This window comes from Balaenoptera borealis (assembly GCF_965194805.1).
Source record: "Balaenoptera borealis genome assembly, chromosome: 17".
NCBI classification, from domain to species: Eukaryota; Metazoa; Chordata; class Mammalia; order Artiodactyla; family Balaenopteridae; genus Balaenoptera; species Balaenoptera borealis.
In genome coordinates this window covers 75,229,922-75,255,035 of record NC_138876.1, presented here as the reverse complement: position 1 = coordinate 75,255,035, position 25,114 = coordinate 75,229,922, and the positions used below count along the sequence as shown (strand labels likewise).

The 25,114-nt window shown below is 42.1% G+C and overlaps 1 protein-coding gene across 1 annotated transcript in view; it reads left to right on the top strand.

The window, feature by feature from the left end:
• CLVS1 (clavesin 1) overlaps positions 1–25,114 on the top strand; it is a 163,355-nt gene that overhangs the window by 3,495 nt on the left and 134,746 nt on the right. The window contains exon 2 of the mRNA XM_082364725.1: positions 11,648–12,275. Within this exon, the coding sequence (XP_082220851.1) occupies positions 11,821–12,275 (455 nt within the window). The 5' untranslated portion in view covers positions 11,648–11,820. The remainder of the gene's footprint in view (positions 1–11,647; positions 12,276–25,114) is intronic.

The following is a 25,114-nucleotide window of genomic DNA, read 5'->3' as shown; positions in this document are numbered from 1 at the left end:
AAAAAATGGAAAAGGCATTTTATGTAACTGTGTTCTACCAGGTTCTGCTTTTAGAGTGCTAAGATTTTCTATCTCAGCTGAAAGGAAGTTAGGGTCTTCAAATATCTTGAAGGTCCAAACACAAGTCACACCACCTCTTTGATTTAGCCAGGATCATCTGTTTTATAAGAGCTAACAAACCTCAGAAAATAAGTGCCCGAGCCTGTCATAAATAAAAATCTTTTCGTGGGTACTCATTTAACCAATTGTTACCAAACAGCAAAATGCTGGGGTTTTTTTTTAGCAAATTGTTTTTCATAAAATCAACATCTTTATTAAAAATGAGATGGATTATAATTTCATATGGGAATAACGTCAGTCACATGTAACAACCAAGTTTAAACCAAAGCACAGAAAAGGTTGATTAAAAAATCCCCGTTGTACATTTATTCTGCCTCTTTAAAGAGAAAAAGAAGCCAAGTTTTGTCTAAATCAGCTTGCTCATTATCAGAGGCAGTGTCAAAAAAAAAAAGTCACAAACAAGGAAGAAATTTTGAGGAAAAATTCACATCAAATACTCTTCTTGAATGAGGAATAGTAGTATTTTGTCAAAAGTTATTTACTGCTATGAATTAATTCTATCTGCGTCTAAAATTCACTCACTTTTGAATTCAAACCAAGAAAACTAGTGAAAATATCTGGTGAAATGGATTTTAGAGAGGAAGGAAATCTGGTCATCTATATATTGTCCTTTGATTGGTAATATCCACAGTAAACTGGACTTCTCAAGTCCCCAAGCAACCGGATTCTTAAAACTCCCTTATCTGTCTGCAAAGAACGGTTCAGCCCAGACAATTTTTTAAAATGTACATATTGCCAGTTCTAGCTGCTTGAACCAGAAACTCAGGCCAGGAATGTAGTGCCTTCAATGCTACTTCTTCCTGTGCCTGATACAATTTCCTGTGGCTGGGGAAATTTCAAAACAATGCTGCTTCTCAGAAGCAATGCTTTTCTTTGACTAAGATATTATACTGAGCTTATTAATTTTTCTAAAGTGCCACTATCCTGGCTTCCCCTTTTGTTTTTTCTATTACGGGATATTTTGCTTTTTTCATATTTTCAATAACAGAAATTTCTCATTTTTATGATGGATTTAAAGGTGAACAGAAAACACATTTTCCAGCAGAATGGCATCATAACACTTTTGTAGACATGTTCCCAGAGAGGTGCATCCTTTAGAATCGTGGAGTATAAAGCTGGAAGGTCATTCATTTCCCAAATGGGGGAATCTAGAACTCCAGAATTGGTGGTGTCTTTTCACTTCTGCAGGTTTCACAAAAGGACACCTTAGTAACCCTGAGAAGCCTATTCACGATTTCACACATTTCCCCAGCAGAGGCATCCTTAGTAAATGGATCCAGGTTGACTTGGATCTTCTCTGCTTTCCCATTAAATGGTGACCCAGAGGACGAAACACAGCAGAACGGGTATACAAAGTATGAAGTTTGGCCACATGCAATCAGCCCAGAAATACCCCTTAAGCTAAGAGGGATCTTTTCCCCATTACATCTTTCTCCCAAATTTTTATTGTTTTGATTATTGTTCATTTTATCCAGTTGTTTATTTACTAGACTAAATTTCAGGAGAAGATCCACAGTATTACTCTAAGACTGTAGCCTCCAATGTCAGCCCCAAGTGTACATTTCTCTAGAGAAAACTGTGGTTATTTTTCAATCCAAGTTTTTCTTAGCTTAATGGAAGTTTATCTTCTTTGGCTTGATTCTTCATGGATGTAGAAATCAACTGGTCACTCTCCTCTCCATAAAAAAGCTTTCATTTATTCAGTTAATAAGTTCATTATTCTCCACTATTTCTGCTGATTCCCACAGCCCCTTATCATCTTGTCTCTGGCCGGGTAACCCTATTCTCCCCCTTTACGGACCTGTTATCACATGAAAGTTTCTGTGCGGGGGGCTAATTCTCTGTGAGCTTTCTTCTTCCTGACTTCTGAGCCAGTAGGGTTTTCCCCATATGTGTTTGAGATGATCCACTCTTGTCTTCTGGACCCTTTTAGCCATACCTCCAATTTGTAGGTATTGTTCAGACCACTCTCTCCATCTCCTCTCCTTAGAATAACATCATGTCAGTTCAGCCTGTATAATTGCTCAAATGTCTTAGGTAAAGTTCCACACCTGTATGTGTGTCAAGTACACAGTGTATTCAGTATTCACTAGTTTGTAGTTTTGGAGGGAGTAAGAGAGAATCCGTGGGCCTGGAAATGGCACTTGGGAACTCCAATCCCAGGCTCTATAAATAAAAGCCATCTAGTCTTATGTGTGGACAAAATAAATCAAACTAAACATGTAAGATTTTTCTCTCTTTCCTTTTCTCTCTCCCTCTCTCTTGCTTTCACTTGCTTCCTTCCTCCTTCCTTCCTTCATTGCTTTTGGTTGGTATATAGGGCATACTAGCATGTTTGAGAACAATTAATGAGGTGATCTTTTATGAGTGTCAGTTCTCCAAAAGGAAGGGTCAATGCTCCAAAAGCACACTGGGAGTGCTTTTACTCTCCTCTTGGACAAAGTAGCACTGCTGTCGCAGACAGAGTGAGCTCTGAATTCAGGGGTAATTAACCTACCTTCTCAAGCCCTTTGATTATCAATCCTTTAGGTCAGCGCTGCTCAAACATTAATGTGCATCCAAACTGACTGGGGATTCTGTGAACCACTCAGCACGTCTGGGTGGGTCCTGACGTCTGTGGTCCTAACAAGCTCCACGAGCTGCCGATGCCGCTGACCCGTGGACCATACTTTGAGAAGCAACAGCAAAGAACAAATTCCTTCTTTTTTTTTTTTTTTTTTAACATGCCCACCTTTATGTCGGATTATTAAATAATGGCACTCACACTAAAACAAAGCAAAAACCACGCCAAGCTCTGAGGCAATAAGAGCTCAAAAATCATAGCTCTAGTTGAGGAGAAAGTTATGCAAATAGCCCCTTTCCTCCCACCTCTGCTGCCTTTCATTTTCACCAGGCAGTTTTCTTAATTCTGATTCCTGCTGCTTTCATAGTCTTCCAAATCACACCCAGAAAAAGAGTCCTAGTCACATAGATACGCGGGGAAAAACACTGAGTGGAAAAGGGGGACCAGTGGGTTTAATGGCTATCTTTGAGTGAGCCCTGCCTTTCTTACATTCCTCCAGTTCTTCCTCCTCAAAAAGAGTCTGAGAGAAATACCTTCTTCCAAGTGTTTTTGTTTTCCTTCCCTTCTCATTGATACTCCTAAGAAGCACAATGAATCTGTCCTTAAAACTGGGGCATTGACTGCCAATGACTTCTTATGGGGATGGTTTAATGGCATAGAAAAACATTCCAGTTTAATTTTCTATGTCTCAATGATTTTTCCCCTAGAGACTTTCTTTATTTAAAATACAGTGAAGTGTAAGGTAACCACTGCTTCAATTACAAACTTTTCTACCTAACACAGTTAGGAGGCCAAAAAATCCCATGCCTTCCTTACAAGTTGTCTTTCCCTTTAACTCCTTGCATTATTTGCCCCAAAGCAAACTAAAAGGACAAACATTTTATAGATTGTTCTGGAACAGGACACAATCCTTTGTCAAGAAAGTTCACTTCATCTGAGTCCCAGCCTATTCTAATTCTGATCTGGCATCTATTTTGGGTAGAAGTTCTCAGTGTCTCTACTGTGATAGAACTCATTCCAATTTACTTTTAATCTTCCTTAAGAGCAAGAACAAATGGGGGCAGATGACTGTGTGTTGAGTTGCTATTTTAAAGGGAGCCAAGGGAGTCTAGACAATGAATGTTTATGTGGCAAGGGTAAGCCCTGGGCTACTACTGAGCTAAAAGCAACAGAAAGTTGACCATGAGCCAGGGGCTAAATTCTGGCCACACTACACTTTCAGATGATTAAAGGTCTCCCCTTTATCCTTCTAGACTACTCTCCCTGCCCCGGGTATAGATAGCTCATATCTGCAAGTTGGCTAATGTTTGATAGAAAGTCAGTGGATTGGAGTTCAATTTGTTACTCACAAGGCTTATGTTCCCTTGCCAGCACTTATGCAGAGAAGTCCTACAAACCTTAATGGTCAATCTCAAATTCATCACTTGGAAATAAGATTCCTTTCTGGTCAGCACCATAGAATATCGTAATCAACTGACCTCTGAGATTTAAATAGAGGCTCCACTGGCACTAAGGGAGCATATCATCTTTCAGGAAAGATTTCAAATAGAATTGTACTTAAAAAACGATTTTTGCTCACTGTGACTTTTGATTTTGGTTTTGATATATCAGCAGCATCTATTTTTATTTCATTCAGTGTAAAAATCCCTTTCAGCACTCCTAGGGGGAAATACATATTCAGTTAAAAAATTAGAAGTGAGATTTTAGAAAGGTGAAGAGCCATAAGGGTTAACCTAATTCAATATACATTTAAAATTTTGAAACACACCTTTCACACTTACTGATGGCTGAGGTAGTTGATTAGACTTTCATGTGGAAAGTTTTATCACTGAGATTCATTCTTCATCTTTTTCTTATAAAAGAAACCCATGAAACAAATATAGGTACAGTTTCTCATTTTGTATTTGTATTAATTTAAATTTATGTGTATTTAAAATTGTTCTTTGTATTATCAAGAACATTCAGAAGCAATAAATATTTGAGGTATTGTTCATTAGTTATTGATGTTCTTATGTTTCAAACAATATTTAGGATTTACAGATTTCCTCTTTCTGGTCATGACAACAATATACTCTTTCCTCCCAAATCTGGCCAATTTTACATCTCTTAAATGTTCTTCCTTAGGATTGATGGGGTGTAGGTCTGTGCTTGCTGTGTGAGTGAGTCTGTGAGCACTGATACCCAGGCTGGTAAAGAGAAAGCACCTATTCTGAGAGGCAGGGTAGACCAATGGACAGAACACGGGCTTTGAGTCAGGCAGGTTTGGGTATGAATCTTTGTTCTTCCAGCTATACTTAATCTATCTAAATCTCAGATTTATCCTTTTATCTAATAAGTAATAACCTAGCTTTAAAGGTTGGTGTGGAGATTAGACTATATAATACCAAAGCCCGAGGCACGTAACAAGTAGTCAACAAATACTTGTTTGTTTTTTCCCTCATTTTTCACACTAGCTCATTACCTGACTTAATGCCTGGTGCTTAGCTGTTCTAGGCTTCAACATCCTTTTATCTACCTGGAGACAACAGAAGTATGATATCAACAAGAATATTACAGTAAATGTAAACTGGAGCTTTTCATTTTCAAAGCACTTTTACCTACATTATTTCACATGATTCTCAGCATCTCCCAGGGAATTATCTTTATTCTACCTATTGCAGAATCATTGTAATGATGAAAAAAGATAATTGATGTAAAATGCTTTGAAATAATAATACACATATGTACATATTTGTAGATAAGACATGATTATTATTATTCTGACTGTTATCATTATATTTAATGTGTGTTTCTAAGGATAATGAAATAAATGAGAATAATAGATTACAAAATAACCAAAATAGATTTCATTTGAATTATTATACTTTCTGAAATGATTTTTCCACCTAGACTCCTTGGTTCATAAAGACTAGGGTATGTGTCTATAAGTGTGTGTGTGCAAATACACTTTCTTAAGATTGAATTCTGTATGAGGAAATACACAAATATGTATTTTTTCTAATGGAAATTTGAGATGAAGTATGAATCTGGACTCTATGGATGCCATGATTTCAAATATGATATGGAGACTCTTCTTTCCTCCCCCTCATACAAAAATACCACTACCTAAATTTCTAGTTCATTAGAAAAAGCATGGATTAGAAATGGAAGTAAGCATCTACCCTGGGCTCCCCAGAGAGCGTAGTGAGTTACTTTTCATGTAGAGATTTGAAACAATCTCTAAATAAATAATCATTTAGGACCCAACCAGCAGTAGAAGAGAGAGTTTCCAAAGCTCATAGGAATCTGCCTAAAGTGCCCTTTTGGGTTATCAAGCACATTTCAATGCCCAGGCTATGCTTGGAACTCTACTAGGCACGCCAAAATATCAGTCCTTCAAACAGAATGGCAGGGCCTCTGATTTGTCATTTTAGCCATAGGAAAATACGTAAAGGCAGAGCAAAAATCAATGAAAGCCGGAAAAGTCATAGATAGGTAGATTTTGAATAGTTCCTGTCATCCGCTGATGAAATATGAGGACAAGATGGTAACTGGACATTTGTAAGGTATGGTGTTAGGCCACCTAAATGTCTGTTAACCCCTTAGGCACGTTTAGGCTTATAGAATAGTGAATCTGGAAGGAATTTTAGGGAAGGAGAGTGAGGTTCTGACAGGGATGGTAACTTGCTGACAGTCACATAGGTCTTAAGTGGTAAATACTAGAACCTCTCTGCTACATATAGGAAGAAATAGCACAGTCATAAAGAACATGGGACAGCAGAAATATTCCTTAAGCTTAAACCCATTTCTGACTCTTGGTAACTGCGTAACCTAGGGAAAGTCATTTACCACCTCCTGTGCCTGTTTCCTCAACTGAAAAATGGGGACAATAATATACTCATCTCATATAGTTGTTCTAAGGATTAAATAACATACTATATAAAAAAGAGAGTATGCAAGTGCCTGGGACATAATAAGCGCAGTTATAATAAATAATAAATTGAAGCAATTCTTATTACCACCAGGACAGAAACCGCTCCTACTTCTTCAGGTGATACCTAGTCCAATGTATCCTTTACACTTGTTTGACCAATTCAGAAAAGTTGAATGAGAACCAAATCCTTCATGTGAACAAAAAAAATTGCAATTGAAAATGCTACATCTGGAGAACATTCTTGTATAGCATAGCATCTTTAGTGCCTTAAATCTTATCAATTGAAGCTGTTATTTTTAGTAGCAGTCTATTCAGACTTCTGAAATGAAGGATTTGCCTTTAATGGAAAATGTCTATTTCATCCTAAGTATGAAACCCAGTGACTCTGGCTTGGGTATTCTCCCCAGCAACTTCCACTGTATGCTGAGCACAGAACAAAGATATAGATTGAAACAAATGTATTTCAGAGATTATAGATTGGAGGCATAACTATGTGTGGAAGTGGGCCATGAAAAATGCAACCTCAACTCTCCCCTTGAACTCATAGTAATTTATCTTGGAAACACTGTTGAGCTCCCTGAACTGCAAGATAAGTAACTTGCTCCCAGCAGCTTTAAATATTCTGCCAGGGACGAGCCTTTGCTATGCCTTGTGCTCTGAGCACGCTGTGCCATGGCTGGAACCATGACTATCACCCAGCATGCTTCAAAGAGGCGATGATCTGAAGTACAGTGTGCCTAGGCTAACTTCTTCCAGGAAAAAAATACTTTGTAGATGAGGAAGGAAATTAAAAGGCAGCTGCCACACCCTCATTTAAGGAAAACAGTCCTACAGGTACCCAAACAGAAGGGGAAACCACTTACTTGTTAAAACAACATTTTGACTACTTTATTAATTGGTTCTGCATGTACGTAGATATATGGCACCTACTCAGTGTAGGCACAGTTCCAGGCACTGAGAATAGGCAGTGAACACAACATAGTGGCTCTGCTCATGGCACAGACCCTCTGCGTGCACTGTACTGGGGATACGCAGATGAGTCAGAGCCAGGTAATTAATGAGATTCTGTGCAAGGAGTTCAGAGTGAGAAGGGAGAGAGGAACTTGGCAATAAAATGTGGTGTGGTCAGGGCTGGCGGGCTACCTGTGACCTCTGAAGGTGAGGGAGGGTTCCTGGAGAAAATGATCTCCAAGATGACTCCTGAAGGGGAAAGAGGAGTTAATCAGTGGTTTTTCTAGACAGAGGGAGCATCTTTTGCCAAGGCCCAGAGAAGAAAGACGAAACTACAAGTGTCTCGGTGTGGCTGCATGGCTGGAGGGTGAACCTGGAGAGACAGATAGGGACCAGATGATGAAGAGTCTTGGAAACCACGTCACAGAGTTTTATATTTCATCCTAGGACAACTGGAAGCTATTGATCGCTGTCAATCAAGGAGTGACATGAGCAGATTTCAATTGTAGTACAGAGAATGGACAAGAAAAGGGCAAGGTTGGCCACAAGGGCACCATAGGGAGAATGTTGCAGAACTAAACAGATGAGTGGAGACGCGGTCTAAACAAAGACAGTGAAAATGGATGGAAAGCACAGGGAAGATTTAAGGAATATTATGGAAGTGATTGCCTGGATGTGGGCGGTAAGGGAGAAGGTGGAATAATAGTTGACTCCCAGGCTTCTAGCGTGGGAAACTATACAGAGATGATGTCAGTCAGTAAGAGATGGAGGAGGATGAGGGGATTCAGGATGAACAACTATGATTAGCTCAGTGTTGAACATACTGAGTGTGTGGTGTCTAGGGGACATCTAAGTGGGGGTGACCAGTAAGCAACTGGAATGTGTACGTAAGCCTGAAGACCAGGAGAGAGCTATGGACTGAAGTTATCCACATGCAGGTGGTTAAGCCACGGTTGGATCCTGGAAAATAGCATATGAAGTGGTGAGCACAGAAGAAGATGGAGCAGGAATGGACAGAGGTTAAGAGAAAAATAGGGTGTATGGAATCACAGAAAAGAGTGGGAAAATGGGAGAGTCTTAAGAAGGATGAAGTCATCAATATCAAATGCTGATGGGGTCGCCCATAATAGGTTACCAAAATTTGTCTATTGGAGGTGGCAACAGAAAGGTCATTCACTAGTAGAGTGATCATCTGTCTGGGTTTGCTTGGAAATGTCCCCATGTATGCCTGTTGTTGAGCATTATTGTTATTAGTGACCCCTGGTGTCTAAATTTGGATAATAAATTATACAATCATCCTGGTCATTGGTTGGTGAGAGCAATCAAAGATAGACTGCAATGGGTGCAGAGATGAATTCTGAAGGGGTGTGATGAGGCTAATAGAGAGGGAATTTTAAAATCAGATGGATGTCGAACTAGACAGATTTTAAAGATTCTTCCAATCCTGGGACTAGTGCATAGCACGTTTTCCTTTACTATTCTAAGTCCTTAAGAATCAGTGAGAATCAAGACTCTGTTATACTTCTTATTTTCACACATTACAGAGCTAAATGCTACTTTCTTACAAATTACTTTACAAAGCCAGCATTTTGTAAATAAAAATTTTTACTATTCTATATTCATTCTTGAAAATGAATGCTAGTTACCTGAACTGATCTTCATCTCCTCCATATCACAAAGGCAACATAAAGCAGAAATGTGTGAGGTGATTGTCTCCCTGAAGAAATTACTGCTAGTCCTAAATTAAGTAAAAGAATCATTTTTGTCTTTAAAATTATTTTGTATGATATGGCATTAATAATTAGGTTGGAAGTAAATGTTCTGCCTCTTATTGCATATACTGTTTGATCTAGGAAAGCTAGGGAAAAAATGCATGTCTGCAAGTTTTTCTACACCTAATATGTTCTGATTTTTAGAACTCCTAAGTTAGACCAAACCAATGTCTGAGAGAGCTTAAACACTTATATTTAAAATGAGAAAGACGCAAATAATATGAGCATTTGTGTGTATAACATTTAGGTAGAAAAATCCAAGGGGATTAAAACACTCAATCATTTAGTATGATAACCTCTAGTTGCATCCATGTTGCTGCAAATGGCATTATTTCATTCTTTTCTATGGCTGAGTAGTATTCCATTGTATATAGGTACCACATCTTCTTTATCCATTCATTTGTCGATGGACATTTAGGCTCTTTCCATGTCTTGGCTATTGTGAACAGTGCTGCTATGAACACAGGGGTGCATGTATCTTTTTGAAATATAGTTTTGTCTGGATATATGCCCAGGATTGGGATTGCAAGTCAGAAAGAGAAAGACAAATACCATATGATATTACTTATATGTGGAATCTAAAATATGACACAAATGAACCTATCTGTGAAACAAACAGAATCAGGGACATAGAGAATAAACTGGTGGTTGCCAAGGGGGAGGAGGGTGGGCGAGGGTTGGATTGGGAGTGTGGGATTAGCAGATGCAAACTAATATATATAGCATGGAAAAACAACAAGGTCTTACTGTAGAGCACAGGGAACTATATTCCATATCCTGTGATACACCATAATGGAAAAGAATATGAAAAAGACTATGTATATATGTATGATGGAATCACTTTGCTGTACAGTAGTAATTACCACTACATTATAATTCAACCATACTTCAATAAAAAATAAATTAAAAATAAATAAATTTATTTCACCAAGGGAAAAACAAAACAAACAAACAAAAAACAATCATTATCATAAGTAAAATAATATTTCAGGACAACAGAAAAGTTATACGAAAAAATGACTTTTAAGTCCATATGGATATTGGGTTAGGTAAGGAGACAACCGAGAGTTTCAAGTCCCTTTGCCTTTTTTTTAAAAAAACAAATTTATTTATTTATATTTTTGGCTGTGTTGGGTCTTTGTTGCAGTGCACGGGCTTCTCATTGTCGTGGCTTTTCTTGTTCTGGAGCACAGGATCTAGGCACACGGGCTTCAGTAGTTGTGGCACACGGGCTCAGTAGTTGTAGTGCACGGACTTACTTGCTCCACGGCATGTGGGATCTTCCCGGGCCAGGGCTCAAACCCATGTCCCCTGCATTGGCAGGCGGATTCTTAACCACTGCGCCACCAGGGAAGTCCTCAAGTCCCTTTGCCTTTAGCAGAATAGTAAAACCACTTGTAAATGTCCGCACATGAGACTCTTTCTCACTGCTGTTGAATTTGATTACTGAAGGTCAAGCTTCCAGCCATAAGCCTGTCCTTCCCTCCCTGCTCCAGTTCATTGAGTTTAGTTTTGAGTAATTAGGTACTGTGGGGTGAAAATAGGGTGACTTTTTAAAGTCCCTTTTTATTGTTAAGCTGCAAATGGCTGCCTTTAAAACAGGTGGGGGAGGGCGTATTTCTGTGAAAGAAACTGTTTGAGAAAAGAAGCTAATGGGAGGCCATAATGTCTCTGGATAGGAGGCCTGTGAATAGCCCCATAAAGCAGGCGGTAACAGAGGAGGATTTTTCTCTCTTCTTGAGTAATTCATAAAAAAGCAATCTATTACTGGGCTTCCCTGGTGGCGCAGTGGTTGAGAATCTGCCTGCTAATGCAGGGGACACGGGTTCGAGCCCTGGTCTGGGAAGATCCCACATGCCGCGGAGCAACTGGGCCCGTGAGCCACAATTACTGAGCCTGCGCGTCTGGAGCCTGTGCTCCGCAACAAGAGAGGCCGTGACAGTGAGAGGCCCGCGCACCGCGATGAAGAGTGGCCCCCGCTCGCCACAACTAGAGAAAGCCCTCGCACAGAAACGAAGACCCAACACAGCCATAAATAAATAAATTTTTAAAAAAAAGCAATCTATTACTAATCTGACCATACACTATCATGTTAACTAGTCAACGTAACTAAAAACTTCCTAAACGTATTGCAAATACTTGCATATTACACACTGAAGTTGTCAATAATAAAATTATGCCAAATATCCTCTTTTAAAGAAAATATACCCTTTATTCTTCTAATCAGATCTGAAGCATAATATACTGCTTTTCTGAGCTCCAATTAACTTACCCAGACTTTCTTTGTATCATCTCTGTTTGTTTCTCTTGTGTGCATTTGTTTTGCAGTAAGCAATGGCCTCGGTTTTGCTTCTCTTTGGGATGGCCGCCACCACATAGGACCTGAATGTCCTACTGCTTTCCAGGAACAGAAAGAAGACCCTCTATTTGTCTGTTTCAGTGGCAGCTTGGTAGTAAAAAAACTGTTGAATGGGCCACAATTTCAGCAGACCATCACGTGAATGGGACCAGTCTCTTTTCTTCCCAAATATCAGAAATTAAGCACTTGGAAAGGAGATTTGGCCAAGATGACCCATTTACAGGCTGGACTCAGCCCAGAGACTATAGAGAAAGCTCGCCTAGAACTGAATGAAAACCCAGATGTTTTGCACCAGGATATTCAGCAAGTCAGGGACATGATCATCACCAGGCCTGACATTGGATTTTTACGCACAGATGATGCCTTCATCCTGAGATTTCTCCGAGCCAGGAAGTTTCACCAAGCAGATGCCTTTAGACTCCTGGCCCAATACTTCCAGTACCGCCAGCTAAACCTGGACATGTTCAAAAACTTCAAGGCTGATGATCCTGGCATTAAGAGGGCCCTCATCGATGGGTTCCCTGGAGTGCTGGAAAACCGCGATCACTATGGCAGGAAGATTCTTCTGCTGTTTGCAGCCAATTGGGATCAGAGTAGGTAAATGTAGATAGTGTCTTTATTTGTTTTTTCTTTTTCATAAGCATTGTCACTGCATGTTTGGGGCTGTATGCCTTTACAGATAATGGGCTCTTATTTAAAAGTATATATTCTACACATCCACAAAGAGAATTTTAAGGCCACAGGTCTTTTAACTGTCATCAATAGGTGATTACAGATCCACAGCAATGTTTTGGAACAAAAGAATCACAGTTTTAGAATTGTAAGAGACCTCAGAAGTTATTCTGTTCATCAAAGTGGGTCATTTATTTTAATAAAATTGAAATCTGGTCTGCTAGAAGAACCATATATTCTGTCTTTAGGGTTCTCATCTTTAACAACAACAACAAAAATGGATTCAGTAGATGGCTTTAAGTCAAGTGTTTTTAACACATGAACTAATTTCTTGGATCTTCTCCATGACTTTAACATCTGACCTTTCTTCTGCGTGCCAGACCTTCCCATCCAAATGCCTGCCAGCCATTTCTCCCGGAAAGTCCTATAAAGAACTGCAAACTCAACATGTCCCAACTGAGTGCAGCATCTTTCCCACTCTCCCCACTCTTCCATCCATCCAGTCTCTCAAGCCAGAAACCTGGGTGTCTTCCCAGACTGCTCCTTGCCCTTGCTCCTCACATCCAATTAAATGCCAAGTCCTACCCCTTTCTTCTTTTTTTAAAAAAAATTTTTTATTTATTTATTTATGGCTGTGTTGGGTCTTCGTTTCTGTGCGAGGGCTTTCTCTAGTTGCGGCAAGCGGGGGCCACTCTTCATCGCGGTGCTCGGGCCTCTCACTGTCGTGGCCTCTCTTGTTGCGGAGCACAGGCTCCAGACACGCAGGCTCAGCAGTTGTGGCTCACGGGCCTAGCTGCTCCGCGGCATGTGGGATCTTCCCAGACCAGGGCTCGAACCTGTGTCCCCTGCATTGGCAGGCAGATTCTCAACCACTGCGCCACCAGGGAAGCCCTACCCCTTTCTTCTTAAAACCACCTCAAATCTCTTCACTCTCTTTGCCCCCATGGCTACTGCCCTAGCGTAACTTCTCATTATTTCTCACCTGCATCACTGAGACAGCCTCCTGACTGGAGTCCCTGCCTCTGGTCTAGTCTCCTCTGAGCCATTCTAGCCTTTACCATCATCAGAGTAACCCGTCCAAAATTCCGTTATGTCGCTCCCCTCATTAAAATTCTTCAGTGACCTGCAAGGTCTTCAAAGTAAAGCAAAGCTCTTTATGATCCACCTTCTGCATCTCCTGCTCGTCTTCACCCTCTGCCCTTTTTCATGTTCTCTGGTCCTGCTGGTTGGAAGTGTAAGCCTTGTCTTAAATAGCTGAGGTTTCAACATGCCTCCAAGCCTCTGGACTTGCCCCACCAGCTACTTAAAGCAGGGATCAACCATTTCTTATGCCAAGTCCAACCATCTTGGACATAACCTGCCTACTGACTCACACCTATCTCTATGGTTCTTCGGGAAGGTAGTCTTTATCTACCTTCCATCCCAACCTGTTTCAGTGAGGTGCCTTCCTCTATTCACATGTTTCCGTTAAAGTATTTACAGTTGGAGTATAAGAACCACTGTTATTTTAGTTAATATTTTTGAAAACATACCACATACTCTGCTAAGCATTTATATGTACATATATTTTCTCATTTAATCCACTCAAGAACTTTGCATGATGGGTGTTCCTAGGATCCCTATTTTACATTTGATGACACGAGGTCTTGAGAAGTTAAGTAACTCATTCAATGTCACACAACCAGTGAAATACAGAGTGGGGTTGACTTGAGAGCAAGTTATCTTAACCTGGCTTTACTGTAATTGCATGTTTACTTGTGTGTTCTTTCTTAGCCCTCCTCCCAAGACTGCAGGTTCCTTGAGAGCAGGAGACTGTGCCTTTTTCATGTTTATCTCTTGGGCATATGGTCCAATAGGCAATAAATGTTGAATGCAAAAAAATGCATGAATTAATCTCCAAAACTTCACCTGTGGCTTGAGCTCTCACAGGGGGATCATATTGAAATTATGGTATTTGGGGAAACACAGGTTTAACTTTAAAAATATACCAAAGATTAATACATTGCAGTTTCTGGTCTATTGTACATACTCAAGTATCAATCACTATAATTATTGAATAAATTTCCTAATTAAAAAAAAAATACCAAAGAGCCCCTCTCCCAAATATAATTAAAAGGAATTTCTAGGGCGCCCCTTTAGTGCCTCATATGACTATTCCTCCCCCTAAAAATGATGATTAGTATGGGACACCTTAGTGACCACTGGCTGTTTTCTGGCTGGTAAACTGGAATAAAGCGATCTAATCCTGAAAAGGTATTTGAATGTTTTAACACTATCAGTCTAGAGATTGTTCAGGTCTACACCTAGGTCTGGGCTGCCCTGCCATGTCTCTGTTCTGTTATTCCATAAGCATTAAGGATGAGCCTCTTGTTACAATGCTCTACTGATGAGAAAGATTTCCAGGTCTTTACATTCACCCATATATCATTCACTCAACAAACATGTGACAAGTGTAGACTTTGTGCCAGGGCTTGTGCTAAGGCACAAGAACATGATGAACGCGATGCAAATACAATGTCCCTCCAGCAAACAACCCCTTGGGCCACCCACTGTCCAGTTATGGTGCAAACACATAGACAGCTAACTCCCATCTACCACAGGAGAATTCCTTTTGAGACGTAAACCATCAACACAGGACATGAGTCTTAAACTAGAGGGAACAGCTGTCCTCTCGAAAAGGGCACATGAACATTTTGGATTTCGAAACAGAAAAATTTGATGATTCTGGAGAATGATCCTGCTGACTTCATTTGTGCTTAGTTGAATGTGTTGGAGAACTTGTATCTGCTAAGACAGATGATACACAGAACACCAGTAAGCGATGATTTACACATGAGGAGATAAATCATCATGAAATATCTTGTTTTGTATTAGTCTTTGGTCTGTATGTACCTCAAAATGTGTTAAGAAGCAAGAAGAAACAAGTCTTTAAGGGAATAATTCAAATCTTTATGATTAAGATAACCTTGAAAGAGTTACTTCACGTCTCTGTTCCTCAGTTTCCTCAGGTGTAAAATAAAAAGCTTGAACTAGGTAAACCCTGAGATATCTTCTAGCTCTACTGGCTCATGAATGTGAAGCTCTTTCAGCCTGATCCTATGGATGGAGAGGGATTTTAAAATTCACTTTATAGGCTCCTGATTCACTAGGTTCTTTAAAGTAATCCCTCTCTTCTCTCACACACACATACACAACAAACACACACAACACACACACACACACACACACACACACAATCTCTTTCTTCCACCCCTCCTACCCCTCCCAAAGCTGGGTCTACTTGAGGCAGTTTGTTTCAAACTGTAGAATACTATTTGTTCCAAACCATTTTGGCTTTAACAAGAAGGTGAACGATAAGGCTATCTTACTGATAGCCAAAGATGATTAGAAACAAACAAACCTCAGTTTGAACCTGGATACTGTCATGTGATTTACTGGTTATATGATCTGGGACAAGCAACCTCTTGACGGTTATTTAATAATGTAGTTGGGAGGACTGAATGAAACAAGGCATTTAAGGTACACAGCGCATTGCTTGGCCCATGGTAAACAATTAATGTTAGCTTCTAGTATTATCACAAACACTATTAAACCTCCCACTACAAATATAATAGAGCACAGATGGTAAATAAGTTAAAAATAGAGACAGGAGTACAATATTTGAGAACAGAAGTGGGCCGACGAGTGTGATCTGCCCCTTGCCCATCCTCAGCACTTGTTATTTTTCTCCCCAGACGTGTTCCCTGTCACACAGACCTAGCCTAATGGAACCCCGAAGGGCTGAAGAGTTAGCACAGCTTTGCAAAATGATTACTGGACTCTCGTGGGGAGCCTGAGATGACTGGAAAGTGATTTGAACGTCTCATATGAAAGGTTTACTGAGATTAAAATGGCTATTAATATTTATTAAAACGATGTAAATCTCATTCATCTAGACCCAGACAGCCTGAGCAAGAGCCCAGAACAGTGAGTGATGAGAAGTGCTACCCTCCGGGGGCATGTGCAGGGTTAGGTGTGCCCACAGAACACAGAGGTCTCGGAGCACAAACTGGCCTCCTCAGCCGACTTCTGTCTTTCCTGAGGCTGCCGGGCTGAACTGAAAGGAGTTAGATTAAATCAGCACCCACCTACTCATTCATACAATGAAGCCAGCACCTCCAGGGTCAGCAGAGTGTACATTTCAGCTCTGCAGCCTGGTGTGTAACGGAAACCTAAGGAAACACTCTTGCTCAATGCGCCCTTTGATCTTTTTCACCTTAATTCATAACAACATTGGCAAGAATCCCCAACTTGCCCCTAAGATCTGATAAAAAAGACATCTATTTCTTGTTTCTTTCTGAGTTGCATACTTGCAAGGGGCCACACAGCCTGATTTGCCCAGGAATGCCCTTCCCACAAAGGGGAAAATGTAAGCACAGAAGAACTCGTCTATTTTTTTCTGGATTTTGCTCAGTTAACAAAAGAGCTAAAATTGGTCAGGTTATTTTACTTTCTGGAGCCTCAATTTTATCAAATGGAAATGGGTCTAGTATCTGGCATGTGGAGCTGTTGCAAGGATTAACCCCAATTACTCTAGTTGATGGTGTCCAAGGGGCAGAATAGGATAGTGATTAAATGCACAAACTCTGAAGCCAGATGGCCAGCTTCAAATTCCAGCGGCCTCCTAACCAGCTATATGATCCTGAGCAAGTTGTTTAAATTCTTATTATCTTCAGTTTCTCACCTGTAAAGTGGGGATGACCATGATCATAGATTAGCACTAGTCAATAAATGGCAGTTGTTTCTTAAGAAAAAAACTCAAAGCAGGCAAATATCTAGGATATCAGGTCACAAGATGTTTTTTCTAAGGGCAGTAGAATTTGATGCCATTACTAACTTTCCTCCTCCTGAAAAGTATAGACAATACAGCTAAGACCCCAAGCCACCGTGCTCCAAAGACCTCCACAGTAGCTCAGTTGTGGCTGGCAGGCTCTGAGAAGTCACCTGGTCTTAGTGTCCCTACCTATTATGTTTACTATAGTCTCAGGATATCAGAAAAGCATCGGGTGGGGGGGGCAGTCCAGGTAATAAAAGCCCCACAATAGACTACAATAGTATCTGTTGGTGCCATGTGTAGACCAGCTGGTCCCCAAGTACTTTAATGGGGGAAAAAACAATTGGAAATGCATTGTAAATCAAAATATATAAAATTACACTGGACATTCTTTTGTCAGTGTATTGTTTGTTTCCCACAACTGAAAGCTCAAAAATCAGCAGCCAGGTGGAAAATTAGTTGAAAAGTTGGTTCTTTGAGGAGGCTGAGGTATTATTCTAAGGAAGAGCCACGTTAGGGTAATTTAGTAGAGAGAAAAGGCAGCTGATGAACAGCTTGATTACTACCTTCGAGTATATAGAGTTATTATAAGAAGGCAATGAATCCTGTAGGCTCTCTTTCCCCAAAATACAGAACCAGGGACAAAAGATTTGCACTGAAGCACAGCCATCTGGATTGAAGATCAGGGAGCCTGAGCCACGACTTCAGCCCCAGGGCTGGGACAAGGGTGAGGGGTTGGTGCATTTGCTTGGGATGCAAAATTGAAGGGGGCACCAAAACACTCATTAATCAACGTAAGCAATATTGTCATAAAACATTTTTTAGAATCAAAATTAACGCAAACAAAAATTCCTGATGAACAGAATATCAAAATTTTCAAGAAGGCAGGGTAAGAATGATTGATTTTTCCTTGTGCTTTGCGTTCCAATATGACTCAGCACAGCATTGCTCAGGCCAATCAGATTTCTCAAGGGAAGAGCCTTAAGTTGGTTCCTAGTCAGTTATATTACAGCGCATAATTCTGTACCTCCATACTCTATACAGCTGTTAGGACCTTATGGTTCCCAAGCATTTCCGTGTACATTTTCTGATTTGATGCTCATAACCATTTGAGGAGTTTCAGTATCACTAAGTTACAAATAACAAAGAAGAGGTTTGGGGAGGAGAGGATACTTTCTAACCAAGGAGCATTATGACTCATCAATGGAAAAACTTAGACTCAAGGCTTCCAATTCCAAGCTCATTCCAAAGACACTTGGAGCTGACTGCTCAGCTCCTGAGTGATTAGATATTTCAAAATATCCATGGAGCTTCTGAAAGTCTGTAAGTGGATTTCCTGGTGGTAGACAAGAGTGTGGATGAAGACAGTGACCACAGTGGAGAGGATCTAAGATTTAAGAGCAGAGATTCTCAAAAGAAGCACAACTGGCATTTGAAGCTGCTTGGTTCTTAATGTGCAGGACTGTGTCCAGCATTGGGAATGTCCAGCATCCCCTCTCCCAGGTACCGTCATCACCTGAACGACCACCTTCATATTTCCAAAGCCCTTAGGGGAGCTAGAAGCCACTGTGAGAACCCCTGATGGGGCGTGTCTAAAAACGTCCTAACACCGATGTCAATAACACCCTTTGTGAATTGCCTTTGTGCCAAGTGTTTGATACATATAATTTCTAATTCCTACCATAGTCCTGCAAGGATCTAGGTTATGTGTGTAGCTAATCTATAAAAGAGATGAAATGCTTCTCTTGTCTGTCTGAATAGAAAGACTATGCTTTCCCACGAAACCCTAGCTATGGTCTCATTCCTACCCTGAACTCAAAGCTTCCAGAGCTTCTTACAATCAAAATCTGAATCACTGGTGTGTTGCTAAGTGGCAAAGCAGCCCTGGGGTCCAAATGCAAGATTTTTCACAGCCTCCTTTCAGCCTCCCTCTCCTAGCCAAGAAGCCCAGGGCGGCTCGGTGTAAACAACAAAGCCATTCCTCGTGAGTTCCAATGGGGCTCAGACAGTGAAGGAAGAGCATTGCAAGTTGGGTGCACCGGAAGTTGAGATGAATCTGGAGGCTCAATGGGGAAGGCCCGCCTAGTCCCTGATAAGAGCGGGAAGAAAGGGAGTGGAGAAGGACCCATCACTTCAGTTTGAGCAAATAAGAAAGTGGGTGGGGCGCCGAACAATAGACAAGACTTGCTAGTCTTTTTTTAACTATGTGATCAGTATTTTATTAAATGCAGTAGCATTAGTAACACTTGAAAAATAACAGTATACATAGGAGCTGGGCCTGTAATGTATTCAGGCTGCAGAAAATACTCGGGCACGTGTGCATTTTCTGGACTCCTCCTGAGATGGTACTTATGAGAATTGGGCCCATAGGTTAGGGACCAGTGATTAAGAGTATGGTTCAATCCCAGCTTTACCACTTGTGAGCTATGTGACTTTGGGTGATGTAGCTCTTTCAGTTTTCGGCTTTCTCAAATGGGACCTGGCAGTAACCCTAGCTAAGGTTGCTGTGAGGATCCGAGATAATACAGGCAAAGCACTTGGCGGAGTCTTTGACACACCGTTCGCGTTCAGTGCAGGGAGACAAGTATTGTTACCACTTTATAGTGTAATTATCTACTGTAAGACTTGCTATTGTGTAGCGGGATGAATCCAAGCTTCACTCGTTCCTCCATGTACTCCAGAGAGGTGCTGAACAGTTACAGTTGGCCAGCTCTGGGCGAGTTCCTGACGGTCCAAAGGAGCTCCGCATCCCAGAATGGCATCTCACACAAGCACCGCCCCCGCCCCAGTCCCTCCAGGTGTGAAACGACAGGAAGATGAATGATACTAGGGTACTTGACCTTCCTGCTGTCACAATTCTGAAAGCAAGGACACTGCCGTGTTTACTTTGTAATGAAGAAATCAACCGAGAATCTATGTGCTCTTAGGCAGCAGGCGCTCTTCCACTCACCACTTTGTTCTGGACAGGTGTTCAGCTGCTCCTCGCCCCCTCCTGCCAGACGTAATGGATCTAATGGATATGCTGGCGGCCCAGCTCCTTCAGACGTCACCGGTTATTGCCGAGCTGTGGCAGCCTCCAAAGGGCTGGCGTGGCCTGCGTCCCGACAGCACGGTGGTGGGAGATGCGCATTAAGTGGGTTTTCTCTTCTGAGTAAAACCCCGAGCTAGTAGGTGGGATGTAAGTCTTCAAACTATAAATAAGCCACTTGATGGAGGTTCACCTTTAGCTTCTGCAAGAGCATAAAAGAGCTTTTTACAAGCAGCGGGGGGTCTACACCTCGTTCAGTTTTACTGTCCTGAGTACAAGAACTTGTGAACGAAGGGGCCAGATTTCTAAAATGTCAGTGTTGAATGCTGGGTAGCCAAGGGGGAGGCAAGTCAGGTGGACTTTGTGCTTCTCACCAGGGCCATGAGGCAACCCTCCTCCCCAGTCCCAGGTCCTATCGAGGCAGGTTCAGGAAAAGGTCTAGCTGTCTGTTCTTCCTACAGAAACATTCTCAGCATCGTTCTAGCAGTGATCAGTTTTCCAATTGTTGTGACCTTGGCAATGAGCAAAGTTGAACCGAAGAGAAGGAGAGTATTACAACCACAAAATCAGACACTGTTGAGTGCTTACCTTGCGGCAGGCAGTAATGCTCTTAGGTAGTCACTATTCATATCCTTATTTTGCAGGTGATGAGATTGAGACTCAGAGAGGTTAGGTGACCCATCCAAGATCACACAGCTGGTAAATGGCTAAAACGAGCTGGATCTCAGACCTAACTCCATAGTTCAAATACTGTTCTGTATAGTTCACCACTAGAACCCATTTGCCAAACTTGGGGGCCATTTGATCAGACACTCAGGAGGGCTCTCAGCAAGGTATGAGTGAGCAAGCCTCTCTCGGTCACTCAAGGTCCTAAAGACTTGAAAAGGCTCTCATAGCTTAACAGGGAAATCCTGTTGCCACGTACTCCAATCTCATAGAAACCTGGCAAATCAAATGTTGAAGATCCTGTCCAATCTCAACCCTAATTATTTGGCCATAATAAGAGTGACAACAGAAACAACTTTGATTTTTTTAAAATCCCAGCCCAACAAAGGAATCTGGATATTGCTTGGAATATGTCACAGAAAGTGGTCCTAGTATGAGTGTGATCTAAGATAGTGATCGAAAGTGTCATCTTTGCCTACCTGTTCCTTCCACTAAGATGAGTCGGCTTTCAGTTGGCAAACAGAACCCCAGCTCCACAGCTTACCAGCTCTGTGGCCTTGGCGAGATACATAACTCCTCTAACCTTCGGTTTCCTCACTGTCTGGTAATGATCACGTGTCCTTGGTAGAGCTGTGAGGGTTAAATGAGGTGCTAGGTAGGAAGGGGTCTGACGCAGACGGCCATGTCCTTTCTTCCATCATTCAGGTGGTTTTCCCACATCGATCTAATGTAAGATGCCCAAGATACAATTTCTCATTTGGTTTAAAGACCTTATAAAATGGACTACATCTCTGTTACGTGCTTCTAAAAAGCTGGCGACTGATGCGGAAATGAAGCTCGAAGAGTTTACTCTGCTTCCTCAACCTGCTGGAGGAGTGTATGGCTCGCCACGTGGGTTAGTCAAATAGTTCCTCAAATATTTCTTCTAAATCCCCTTCTTCCTCCATAAGAACTCCTTGTCAGACATTCCTCAGCACTCACACTCTAATTCTGCTTAGTCCAGGGCTCAGCTGCTTTCTGCCCACTGTCAACATCCCCGTCGATTGAGCTCAGGTCCTTGAAAGCATGCCCGTTAGAAGCGTCTCCCGTGCGGATTGAATGGAAGGCAGAGCAGTGGGGTCTCTGCTCTGAGGTAACACGGCAGTGCACGTTCCTGCCTAGCCCCTCAGGGAGCTGTCAGACGTCACAGGGCTCCTGCAACATTGTTACGAAGGCCGGGCAGGTTTGCAGCAGGAGGCGACCATCAGAAGCACGAGAGCAAGCTTTCACTGACAGCATATCTTTCCAGACCTCCTGCTCCTCGCAAATGCTCACTTCTAAACCCAGGAGTTTAAAAGACATGACACTCGTTACTGTGTAGATAAGGAAGTCTCTTCTGATGCCTAGAAATTCGAGGGTCTAAGAATAAATTCCTCCTTCCTGGAGCGTGGCCTGGATAAAGCAGCCAGCCCAGAGCTTTGCTCACTTACTCAACTTGAAATCCTGCTCCAGTGGGGGGCACAGCCTGGGTCTGCTCTTTAAAAGGCCAGCGGCAGTAAAAGAGGGCACGGAGAAAGGGCGTTTTTAATCACGGTGCTGTCTGTGTGCTGCGTTCACTGTGAGATTTTCTCAAGGGCGTAGCTGACTTCCTGAACGAGTGCATTGCGAGCTATGGGGCCTTTTCTCGTATGACCTGAAGCTCTTCTGGGCTGTTTGCTGCTTTCCCCAGTTCTCAATCAGCCGGGAAGCATCTTCTGATCCCTTTACAAGAAGCACACTGTAGAGCTTCCAAGGAAACCCTCCAGTGCCTGAGCCCTGAACCTCAGGCCTAGGACCAGCGCCCAGCTCTCCTGCCCTTATATGGTTCCTAGATGATTGCTCCTGAACGGTGATATACGGAACCTTAAGTAGCTGCTGGGGATGACGAAATGCCTATACTTCGCTGAGGTTGTAAATCAAGCTCAGAAGCCATTTACTGTGAGTCCTATAAAGCAGTAGAAGTTATTGCTACTATACTGAGAAACATAGCATCAGACAGGAAAATAAAGAGAAGGTAAATTTTGTTGTGAGGGTTTTAAAGTGATGTGTTGTTTTTTCTTTGCAAGTTCTCTTTTTGTTTCTCATCATTTTTCTCTTCTCTTTGCCTCTATTTCTTCCCCATCTCTAATACTCCCTGCTGAGTGTCTCCGAATCTAATTTCAAATATGGCACTCCCGCAAGTAACACCCAGTGTCTTCCCGGCTGAGAGTGTGCTAATATTAGTAATGCTTCCCAGGCACTGGGCATCTCCTGTGCCACGTTGTTAATTTAATCCTCCCGACAATTTGTGAAGGAGAATTATTATCTTCATTTTAAATAGGAGGTGTCTAATCTGGACAAAATCACAAGACTGGTTGGTGGTTTGATTCTGAGTATTTCTCTTTCTCCTTCTTCATGATACCTGGTTATGTCTGGGGTCTGCTTCCGGGGATTGTGTCACCTAATCTCTGATTGCTCACAATTTATTACAAATTCCCTGCTCAGGAATCCTTAAGGGCTCCCTAACAAAACTGATTCAGTCTCTTTGCCACACATTTTGCCATAGAAAACCTTAAGAACTTGGCATTAGTTTCCTTATCCAAAGGACATCTTCCACCTGAGTAAGCCACCTCTCCCCCTTCCCCCCTCCTCACTCACTGAAGCTCTTTCCCACCTTTGCTTACCTAGCTCCTACTATTTAGTTTTCGTTCCCATAATGAGGTGAGCATGGGCCCTACAGGAGCACAGACAAGAGGCACCTAACCCACTGGGAAGCTGGGGCCTCGGAGAAATTTTCCTGAAGGCATTATCTGGCTTGACGGAGAAGGAAGACTGAGCAGGTAGAGGGGAGGAATGTGAGGGGGGCCGTTTGAGACAAAAAGACCACACAGCGCAGGGATCCGGGGAAGAGAGAGCTAGCCTTGCTGGAAGAGCCTCAGTTGGTTCCATTGAGGGTAGACTATAAGGGCTCACATGGAGAGAGAGGAGGCTGGGGAGGTAAGCAGAGGCCAGGACTGAAAGGCCTCGCTTGCCACAAGGAACTTGGGCTTTGTGCTTGAGGCCAGATCGAGCCCTACTCCTCTTTCAAAGCTCTCCTCCACACTAAGAAGCTTTGTCCATGGCTGGGACAGCACTGCTCTCTTCCTCTGTTCTTCCCTGAATGCCTGTCACACTCATCTTCTTTACTGCACACTTCTCCATGCTTCAGGAAGCTTCTGGAGGCAGGACGCTGTGTCTTTTTCTCCTTGGTATCCACAGGTACAGAGTAGTGCCCAACAGCGTCCTCTTGACTGGCGGGGAGAAGTTTGGAACAATGGGAAGTCCAGAGGGGAGAAGCTCTCTGGAGACTCTTCCCAATGACAACATTCTTGTTAAGGGGACCAGAGTTGTGTGCAGTTGAACTTGAGAATGAAGGAGGAAGAGATGAGGGTGCTCTGTCTACCGCCTGCCCGGCGATTCTCAGCGTGACATAATGGGGACAGAGAACGTCCTAGAAGCAGCAGGAGCAACCAGGACGTGGGACGGGAGTCACTACTGCGGGGTCTGTGGTGGCTCCACCCGCTGTGTGATGAGCTCAGGTGCCAATTCGCTCACCTAATAAGGATGTGGAAGTAGATGACTTGCATTGTTTTCCCTCGATTCTTACGTTCTGTATTCCGTGCGTGTCACTGTGCATAAGACCGAGTTGAGAGAAGGTCTCGTGTTATAGAAACGTGCATTGTTCAGGGTGCTTCCTTCCCTGCAGAGCTCAGGCAGCGGAAACCCGACTCGCCGCCTCATTCTTTGCGAAGGGCGTCTTATTTCTACTCCGGATCCTCTTCACCCTGACAGGTTTGTGTGGATGATATTGATCACACATTTCCTCATGAGTTTCTGATGAGTTAATCCATCATATAATTTTATAGCATGCATACTGGTTAGTAGATCACACCACCGCAGCTAGAGTGTTTCAGTTTGATATCTGATCTGTGAAACCCCCCAGAATAATACCGCAATGCCTCATTTACCTTATAGTTCGTAAGGGAAGAGGGTATCCCATCCAGAGAAGCTAAATCTTCAGATAGTTGAGGGTTGCTTTTTAGAAGCCAGTTTTAAAATTTTATTTTATGCAGTTGTGTGTGTTTTTTTAAAAAAAAAAACCACCTTAGAATGCATTATGTACTCCCTACCCTTGTCAAATATAGTGTAATACTTTTTTAAAATGACAAATGTTGACAACAGTAAATATAAGTTATCGTGCCCTGGGCTGTGAAATAACTA